Source organism: Meriones unguiculatus, chromosome 1, assembly GCF_030254825.1.
Source record: "Meriones unguiculatus strain TT.TT164.6M chromosome 1, Bangor_MerUng_6.1, whole genome shotgun sequence".
NCBI lineage: Eukaryota > Metazoa > Chordata > Mammalia > Rodentia > Muridae > Meriones > Meriones unguiculatus.
This window is the reverse complement of record NC_083349.1, coordinates 194,289,367-194,299,445: the sequence shown is the minus strand read 5'-3', so window position 1 is coordinate 194,299,445 and position 10,079 is coordinate 194,289,367. Positions and strand designations below refer to the sequence as shown.

Sequence of the window (10,079 nt, the reverse complement as noted above, 5' to 3'; positions counted from 1 at the left end):
TTTGTTGTCGTTGTGAAGGACAAACGAGATGCCTGAAGACCCCTTTCTCAGATGTGCCTCACTAAACAAAGGGCAGGATAATGACTCCAAATGATGATTCTCAGAGAGCGCTGTCAATGACATTAACACTGAAATGGAGTAAGGATCTGAACTGAAGTATGAGCCTGGGTTACTTTACAGTCTTACTCTCGAATTGATTTAGAATCTGTACCTTTTTTATCTGGAGATCATCAATTAGTGGTTTATTATAGAGTGGCTTTTATGAAAATTTCGATTTAATCACAAGTCAGAAATATATGATTTAGTCATTCTATTTTACAGAAAGTGCTTTAAACTTTCTAATATAAACTCAATATGCACAGTAGGCTGACAAATTAATGAGATGGTTCACAGAAGTCACATATGAAAATCAGTGTGCTATTTTATTAGCTCTAACTCTTATTTTTTTCAAGATTGGAGATAAATGTAAGTTTCATTTTAGAAGTCACATTATACATAATTTTAATATAATGAAAAAACCCTGTCTTAGATAGCCAAAAATTAACACTTGCAAGGCAATTTATAGTTTCCGAAGAGCTTTTCTCATCAATTATCTCAGAAAACTGAATAACGATGTGATTATTAAAGGTTAATTAAGCAAATACTTGCGAAGTAATTGGGAGGTAATCTATTTCTAATTTAACAGGTCATCAGGGGTATTTAGGAAATATTTTTTCTGGTTAATAACTCTAACCAAAACAAGATATTTAAATGGTTTCCCTAGTGGAAAACAATAAGTGACTGTTTGCTTTTTTAAGCCAATTGTTTCAAAGAACTGGGAGGAGGGAGGGCTCATTTCACTGTTTTAATGGTTTCTGAGCTCTTCATTCCCCATGTCAACCCACGCCTTATATCGTTTATTTTGGAACTTTGATGTAAAATAAAATATGAAGTGACTAGAGTGAGAAGGCATATGTGGTGTACGTGTTGTTAGCAAAGAGAACAGTCTTTCTTGCTGTATTCAGCGCATCTTGGATATACGCAGAAGGGGCAAACCCAAATCCAGCACCCCCCAACAACCCAGCGTGGCTAAGAACCAGCTTAGAACAGCGCGGGCACTGCCGCCCGCAGTCAACTACACGCTCGTTCTCTCCCAACTTCGGGGAGCTTGATCCTCGGTAGTACTAGGTGGCTGAAACACGTCCCCACGTGCTCCGGGGTTCCGCCCGGAGACACTCCGGTTCCCAGGTACAGAAACGCCAAGCGACCGTCCTGGGCCTGGGTGGAGGGCCGCAGTGACTGCGGAGCTCCGGCCCCGGGGGTCCCGGGAGGGAGCGGGCTCGCCGCACCTTTGTCTGAGCGGGGCCGAGGGTCACGGCGGGGCCGCCGGGAGGAGCCGAGGTGGGCGCCGCGCACCGGCCCCTCGCACGGGAAGCGCGCCAGGTCCCCGGCGGGGCCCGGCGGCCCGCTATTGTTTTTGGCGAGCACATAAATCCGTGCGCCGACCCCGTGCGCGCCCCGGTTTCCTCCCGGAGGCCATCCGCGTCCTCCGAGGCCCTATATAGAGGCCCGGCGCCGGGGGGTGCGCAGGCTCGCGGCCCGCGCGTCCAGGCCTCGCGGCTCCGTCGCCCTTTGAAGCCGACCGCCGAGGTGAGGGGAGATCTCTCCCCGGGGCTCGGGGCAGGAGGAGGGCGGGGGGAGGCGGGCCGCTTCTCCGGGGTTTCCCTGACGCCAGCAGCGGCCGCCGCAGCGCCCGGCGCGCGCGCCCCGAGCCCGGCTCTGCGCGGGGGGGAGGGGAGCCGGCCCGCCCCCGCGCCCGCTCGGCCCCGCCGCCGCCGCGGCCCGCGAAGCGCCCGCCGGGATCGGAGTCCGGCAGGCCGCGGGGCGCGGGGAGGGCGGGCGCGCTCGCGGGGTGCGCGTGCGCGGCCCGGCGCGCTCCGGCGCCCGCCCGCCCCCCAGCCCGCGGGCTCCGCCCCCCTCGCTCCACCGTGAGCAGCCCGAGCCGGCGGCGGGTGGCGGCGCCTGGGACCCGGGGAGACCGAGCCACCCCCCTGCTCCGCCGCCCTCGCCCGGAACGCACTGACCGCTCTGCTCTGCTCTCCTCCCCGCCCCGCTGCAGGAGGGAGGCGCCCGGAGTCCGTCCCCGCGGGCGCGCGAGGGGGCCGCGCGGGCCGGGCCGGGCCGGAGCCGAGCCTGCTGTGGCGCGGGGACCGGCCGAGGCGCGCCGAGGGCAGGGCGCGGGCGCTCCGCGGCGCCGCCGCCGCCGCCGCCGCTCGTGGGGCCGAGATGGCGGCGGAGCGCGAAGCCGGGCGACTCGTCCGCACCTCCTTCTCCCGGCGCCGCTGCCCGCCGCCGCCGCTGCTGCTGCTGCCGCTGCTGCTGCTGCTCCCCGGCGTCGCGGCCGCGAGGGGCGGCTCGTCGCCGCAGCCCGCAGGTAAGCGCGGTCGGGCCCGGGACGCCGCGGGGGCCGGGGCGCGGCGCCGACTCCCCGGTCGCGGCGGGGTTTTGTTGTTGTTTAGGATCCGGAGCGGAGCGTGCGGGAACTTCTCGCCCCGGCTCCGGGGGCGGCGGAGGGAAAGGGTCTGGCGTGGCGGAGAGCGGAGCGGGGAGGAGGGCGCCCTGCCGGGGGAGGGGCTCCTCCGCGCCGGGCCCCGAGCTCCGGGGTCCGGGTCCGCGCTTTGTACCGGGAGGCAGGTTCACCCCTCGCCCAGGCTCCTTCCCCTCCCCCAGGCTCATCCCACTTGTAAGAGTGGGACATTCTTGTGCTCGCACAAGCACCAGTAGAGGCCACTACACACCTCATTAAATAAACAATCGTACGGCCAATTCATTAATTTTAGGAAAGGATGGAGGAGGGGGCCTGAATTCTCTTTTCTTTTGGCCTGGCCACGGGTTGCCCAGCTCCTGAGGGGAAGCGCTGTCGGGTGTCGAGGGACGCTCGCTCAGCGCCTGGAGACCGAGTCTGGCAGAGAGGGGGTGACGAGGGTAGACTAGCCCCCTCAAGACGAGAGCTGTTGACTTAGCCGTGCGGACGCCTTGGAGAGCGGCTCCAAGTGATTCTGTGGAGTAGTGCTTCCGTTACGAAACGCCTCTTTACGGGGGCTTTAACTAGCTCCGTGTTAGCCACCCTCACCTACGAAGACTTTCAGGCATCGGATTTTTAGATGTCTGTGTAATTGTCTCTATCGGCAATGTAGACACATACATTTCCAGCTTTTTTTTTTTCTGGTGTGTGTGTTTCATGCAGTACTGGAATTACCTGCATTCTTTTTTAAGGGGGCCAAACCTCTGGTCGTTGAGGAGCAGGGCTCAGTCAACACTTGAAGGGCAAACTGCCCTGTGCTTTGCTCAGCGTGTTTACCTAAGGTGGTGTGCCACACGGCTGGACAAAACTCTCACTTACTTAGATGAGCTTTACATTTTCACACATGAAGATCACCTGATCAGACGCAGTGGCAACTCGTAATTGCAAAACGAACAACTTGTTTTCCTCTGATTATTATGAAATCATTAAAATCACGTTACAATATGATTTGGCTGATAAACTTTGGAATTTTGCTAAACAACAGTGCTAATGTTACATTAAGATCATTGATATTGTGATATGCCCTTGAACATTTATCTTGAACAAAGTTTTGGGCACAGTTTTCCGACCTGAAATGTAAGTAACTGAATAGTTTCTTTTCATGGGAACAGGCAAGAGGAATGTATCCATTTTGGAAAACAAGTTTCTCTTACTTTCTAAATTTCTTGTGTAAATTTTCTTATAGCTCACTATGTATGTATTTGAGGTCATAGCTGTTGTTTATGTTTAAAATTTTGCCAGTACCTTTTAAAAAAGTAAAATAAGGCAAAACAATGCTGGAATTTAGACATTTGCGTTACATTTTATCTACCTACCTAGGTACCTACCTACCTATCTGTTGTATATGGCATGTGTGTGTTGGTCAGAGGACAACTTTGGAGGCGTCTGCTCTCTTCTAGCATGTGTGGGTCCTAGGGAATGAACTCAGTTCCTCAGGCTCGTTGGCTCAGTGTGCTGGTCATTTTATTATGTTAAAAAAAAGTAAGCAGTTTCTTAGGAAGGGATCTTCACATCTATTTTACCATTAACTCAATCAGTGAGGTTATTTTGCAGGGACTGAGGTGCAAGGCATTTGCTCTCTGCCGTTACGGAGTTTGCAGTCTGGTGTGTAGGTAGGGAAGAAAGGAGAGCAGGCTTTGAGAAAGTGTGTGCAGCTGTGATTTACCTAGCCAGGGTCAGGGTTTCTCTGATCTGAGGTGGTAATGGGGGGAGTTAGCAGGCCCACGGCTAGTTAGTGATGCAGAGGAGTCCGGAGCACAGGTCTAGTTCTCCCTCATGGGCTTGCTTATGCTTCTTACAAAATGTTTTCTGTTAACCCTCTGTCTCACTACAAAAGTGAAAAAAAAAGTCACTGCAGTCAGCAGGGTGGTTCTGTTAGGAGCTGTGGGGATGAAGGGATGGAGAACTGAGGACGCTGTCGCTGGGTGAAGCTGTCTGTAAATCAGGTGTCATTTGTGAGTATTTTGTTTACTTGCTTTTGAAGAGTAATACCTGACTCTTTCTTTCGGTAGGAGAGTGGTGATGTTCAGTAGTAGATGGAGAAGAGGATGCGTGGGCACATAGGATAAATGAGTGTTTGCCATCTTAGCATGGCCATTTAGACACGTGGAAGGAGGGAAAAATGCAAGCGGGGGGGTTATGATAGAAAACGGTTAGCAGTGGTGGAGGATTGGAAGTGAAGAAGCACACAGTCAGGGCTTAGGAAGGGAAGACTGGTCACTGCGAAGATCTGTGGTGATCCCTGGGGAAGAGGAATTGTCTGAGTACCCTGTGACTTGCCAATGTGCTCGGTCGACACTCTTCGCAGAGGGACCCCACACGTCCTGACAGGCGTTTACCCGATTTGACACTACCTCACAAGGTGGTCTGTTTCCGTTTTTACCAATGTCTGTTAGGAAATCTTGTTTCATGTTTAGAGTGATGTTCAGCGTTCCACTCTTCCATTTTAGGTCTTTCCTTGCCTTTATCAGCATCAGCCTCTATCATTGATTTAGTTTTTTTCTCATGGTTTCTTCTTTTATTTTTCACACTTTTTAGTCGCTTAAATACTGATTTCTAATGTTTGTCTCATTTCTCCTTTCTTTGATTTTTGTCAGTATACTAATGACCCTCCCCTCACTCACCACTTGGTAGCTTCGCTGATGCAGGTCCAAAGCTAGACTCACCTTTACTCCTCTCTCCTCTTCCTCCATCCCTTTTCCTCAGTGGCAGTGAACCAGTCCCTGGCCAGGACATCATTAGAATGATGGCGTGGATTTGTCTTATATCATCCATTGTAGTCATCATTGTCTATCCACTCTTCTGAATTAAGATCCAGAAAAACCTTATTCTGTGTGATCTTTACCTTCTAGGGGTTTCTTCTGTCTGTATCTTGTCATCTTTATCCACACCTAAACTAGCAATAGTGAAGTGTTGAACTCCCACTTAAAATGTCTTATTAATAAATATCCCATAGTTTCATAGTCTAAACACCTTGGGACAGAGATTGTGAGATCTTGCTCATTCTTTAGCAGTCCCCACCAATCCCTATTTAAATTGTCTCCTCTCACCACTCTTACATGTACCTTTTGTTCTCCCACTCCAGATTAATTGCAGAGCTTTGTGCCTTCAGGCCTCTGCACATGCTGTTCTTTTTTTCCTGTTAAAGCTCCATCCTACTTCTTTAACTCCTTTCTTATCGGAAACTTTTTCTGTGGGCTTCTCTCCCAGAGAGTTAATGGTTGCCATTTTCTGTGTTCCTGTAGTGTTTAAAAACACTTTTCATCTTGTATTACTTATTTTCTTGTCACCTTTGATAGTCTTAACCTGTTGAAGATTGGTGCTTGTCTTATTCATCTTTGTATTCCTGGTATACCTAAGTATCAGTTAGACTAGATGCGCTGGTTAGTTCATTGTTAACTTGACAAGCTAGACTCATCTGAAAAGAGGACACCTCAGTTGAGAAAAGTGCCTCCCTCACATTGGCCTGTACATAAGTCTGTGGGGGCCATTTTGTCGCACAAGAGAGCTGGCTGGGCAAGCCACATGGAGCAAGCCAGTAAGCAGCATGCCTCTGTAGTTTCTCTATATCAGCTTCTGACTTGAGGTTCCTGCCTTGAGTTGATGCCCTGACTTCTCTAAGTGATGGATGTGACCTGGAAGTTGTAAGATGAAATTAATCCTTTTCTCTCAAGGTGCTTTTGGCCATGGTGTTTATCACCGTGCTAGAAGCAAGTGAATGTTTGCTGCGTTGTGTCCACTGTTTCTGAATGCCATATATGATTCCTTTATGTGTGGTGACAGATCACACACATGCGACCACCCTTCAGCCACTCCTCACGTGACAAGTGTGCAGCTCTCTCCCCACCCCTCTTCAGCCACTCTTCATGGATTTCTGACCCCTTAGGAGCTTGATCATCCTCTTACATACACAGCTCTTTTAGTATTTATCAATTTTGTCATTTTTGTAAGGATAATTGACTTTTCGAGTTGTTCATAAAAACACTTGATGTTCAGCTCTGCCTATCTGTTAGGAGGATGTATAAAAAGAGATGGTATGTTTCTGGGGTGAGTGAGCATATTCGGTAAGAAATGCACTGCTTAGCAAATTATTTGAAAATTAATGTCTCATGTGAGATGAAGAAAAGATTTTCATGTGGGGGCAAGGGTGTGGAGGTGTGACTCGGGGTTCTACAGCTGCAGGTAAATCTGTTAGTTGGGGCTGCAGGCAGACAAGAAGAGTACCTTTCCTGCCTAACCCGATTGTCAGGAAAATGAGGCGCAAAGTTGCTTAAAAACTGTTATATTTTAGCTCTAGAAATAAAAGTATGATTTAGTTGTTACTTTTTAAGATTTATTGTGTGTGTGTGTGTCTTATGTATGGTTGTCTGTAGAGGCCAGAAAAATGCACGGGATCCCCTGGAACTAAACTCATAGGCAGTTGTAAGCTGCTCAGTGTAGGTGCTGGGAGTAAAGTTTGGGTCGTACAGAAGAGCAATACATGCTCTTAACTGCTTAACATCTTTCTAGCACTTCTCCCCTTTCGATTTAACTTCGAGTACCATCAAGTGAAATATGATTTTAAAATAGGGGCCAAATTTTGGATTAATTTGCAAGAAAGAGTATTTTCATTAAAAACACGTGTATATTAGATAAGAAAACTTCAGAATCACTAGTATAATATTGTTATATTTCTTTGTAATTGCTGTCTGCTATATGCCTCGTTCTCTTACATCATAATTCTGAGCTATATATAACTTCAGAGGGTTTAATATAATGTTCCTTTTTTTCTTTTTTACATTATCTTAATTTTTTTTTCTTTTTTGGTTTTTTGAGACAGGGTTTCTCTGTGTAGCCTTTGATGTCCTAGACTCACTTTGTAGACCTTGAACTCCCATTGGCCTGCTTCTGCCTCCCTGCTTGCCTCCCTGAGTGCTGGGATTAAAGGCGTTTGCCACCACACCTGGCTCATTTTAAACCTTATTTTAAAAATACATGTTAGTTTGCAGTTAATGCTATAGAATTATAAAGTAAGTGTTATTACTTACTTTTATTACTTAAATCTTTTTAAAATCCATGTTACAATTTTAAATTAATTTCTCCATTTGCACATGCTTATATAGTTTTCTTTTTTACACATAAACAGACCCATACACCTTATATTTTATATATTACAAATATGTTGTTTTTCAGCATGCATTCTTTAGTCTCACTGTTGGAGATCTTTCATATTAGTGCACACAGATTTTCTCATAGCTGTTATTTGTAATGTCTGTGTCTTTCAGGAAAAGAATGTAATACTAATACTGGCTAATAAGAGTGTTACTTATAGAACAGTCTCAGTGTTGGAGGCACTGTATCAGTCTATCTTACTTGCATTTTTGTATTCAACATTTCTCCATTTCACAGGTAAGAAAACCGAGTCTTAAGTTTTAAGTGCGCTGTGAAGGATTACCGAGCTACCGTCTGGAGAAGTTGGCACTTAAATGCACGTGTTTGTGTTTACTGCTCTGTAGACAGTTAAATATTCTTCCATTACTAATTTTGAGGCCTTTCACTGATTTGCTGTGATGGAGTTGTGTGTTAAATACTTTTCTGCGTGTGGTCTTTCTCTTCAATAGCATATGGGATTATTGATAAACAGATTGTTTTTGTGCACGTGTAGGAGCAGGGTTTATGATAGTTAGTGTTAATGTGGATGGTGCCGTTCCTTGGCTGGGATCCTGGTCTCTGTGGGTAGAAAAGGGAGCTGAGCACCACCGTGCGTTCTCTTCTTCCTGATTATGGATGTTGTGCAGTCAGCTGCACCAGAATCCTACCACTTGAATTCTTTGCCCTGCTGCACTGTGCCTTTGAACTGTGAGCCAAAATGAATCCTTTTTCCAATAATTTGTTTTGTCAGGGTATTTTATCATAGACTCAGGAAGAGAAATTAAGTCAAGGTTCTCTTCGCTGCTGGGATGTCACTAAGGTCCTGAGCTAAGCCCCTAAGTGTCACAGTAGCACAGATAGAAACAGCCAAAACCACCGACTAAAACATGTACAACTCTTCCAAGATGGTTTTTCTTTGACTGAATATTTCTTACTAATTTCTAAAATTTTAATTGCAGAGACCGTAGTCTCTGTTGTCTGTTAGCTGAAGGTGGAGCTAGTCTACTGGCAATCTGAAGACCCTCTGCTGAGCACTGCTACCCTTAGCTGCAGTCTAAAGTTGAGCAGTGGCTGCATCTCAGCTAAATGACCTCTGCACAGTTCTTGTATTTGAAAACTGGAGGCTTCTGGGTTGGATGTGAAAATTAACCTTTTGTCATTCTCTAAGGCTTACTTTAATTGTATATCTTTTCCTGGTCTAAAGTAAGGTATGACTGGAATAATCTTTTCATTGCTTGCAAATGATTGTGTGTGATTGCATTTTATATGTATAAAAATAGCTTCTGGGTTGAGTTCATGAAACAGAAATTGAGTGTTAAGTAGTGAAGCATTTTAAGTTATAGTATTACCAGAAATAATAACTGCCTGCTCTCAGGCTTGGAAGGGCCATGGAGTATAAAATAAATTGACAAGGTTATAGAGCTGGCTGGAATGAGCAGGTTTTTCTTTTTTTCTAAAGATGTGGTTGTTTTATATAAATTTATTTTTTGATAGGGGGTCTCTTTATGTAGGCTACACAGGTCTCAAACTTGTAATCCTCTGCCCTAGGTTTCACAGTGCTGGAATTACAGACATGGATGTACCATCATCTCCAGTTTACAGGGTTTGCTGTAGTGAAATCAGTATTTGAATAATTCTTCATCAGGAATTAGCATCTGGGTAGTCTGCAAATAAGATTGCAAGTTTTTACTTTTCTTCTTTGAAACACCATTAGAAATAACCTTTAAAACGGTTTTATGGCTGTCCTGGCACTCTGTAGAGCAGGCTGGCTGGAGCTCAGAGTTCCACTTGCCCCTGCTTCCCAAGTGCTGGGATTAAAGGTGTGTGTCATCAACACCCAGCCCACCAAGACTTTTTAATTTAAGTTTTCAGTCAGACAGTTCTACTGCCAGAGCTAAATGTTTAAATAATTTTGATTGTTTGCAAACACATTGAGGGCTAATCATAAAGCCACAGCACTTTGGAGATAGATTGTTAAGATGAAATGGATGTTTTTTTCTCTCCTCAGGAAGCCCTGGATCTAATGGCTGAGATAAGACAGGTAATAGGAACTTGATTTGGAGCAAACACCATTACTGCTATAGGTGGAGAGCATTCTGGAAGCTCTGTGTCAGTGCTGATCAAGTAACAGTGCTTCTTTCTCTCAGAATTCTGGATGTGGATCTTTTAGAAGGTCCTGCTTAGTTTATGAAGCCAGTAGACAAAAGCTGTCAAGAGTGAGTTGTTTTTCATTTCCTCAGAGTGATTCCTGGAAGATGTGCATATGTGAAGATGCCATTATAAAGTCAACTACTACAGTGTCTTCTAGATTGTGTATTTCTGTATGGGTGTGTGTGTGTGTGTGTGTGTATACATGCACAGGTGTTTCTAGTACTGGGAGTTGAAC

At 46.5% G+C, this 10,079-nt stretch overlaps 1 protein-coding gene across 11 annotated transcripts in view; it reads left to right on the top strand.

Moving 5' to 3' along the window:
* The first annotated feature begins 1,946 nt into the window (after window positions 1-1,946).
* Window positions 1,947-10,079, top strand: part of Neo1 (neogenin 1) — a 179,217-nt gene continuing 171,084 nt past the window's right edge. For all 11 annotated transcript variants that reach the window (XM_060375121.1, XM_060375114.1, XM_060375132.1 and 8 more), the window contains exon 1: window positions 1,947-2,413. In XM_060375121.1, the coding sequence (XP_060231104.1) occupies window positions 2,266-2,413 (148 nt within the window). In that variant the 5' untranslated portion in view covers window positions 1,947-2,265. The remainder of the gene's footprint in view (window positions 2,414-10,079) is intronic.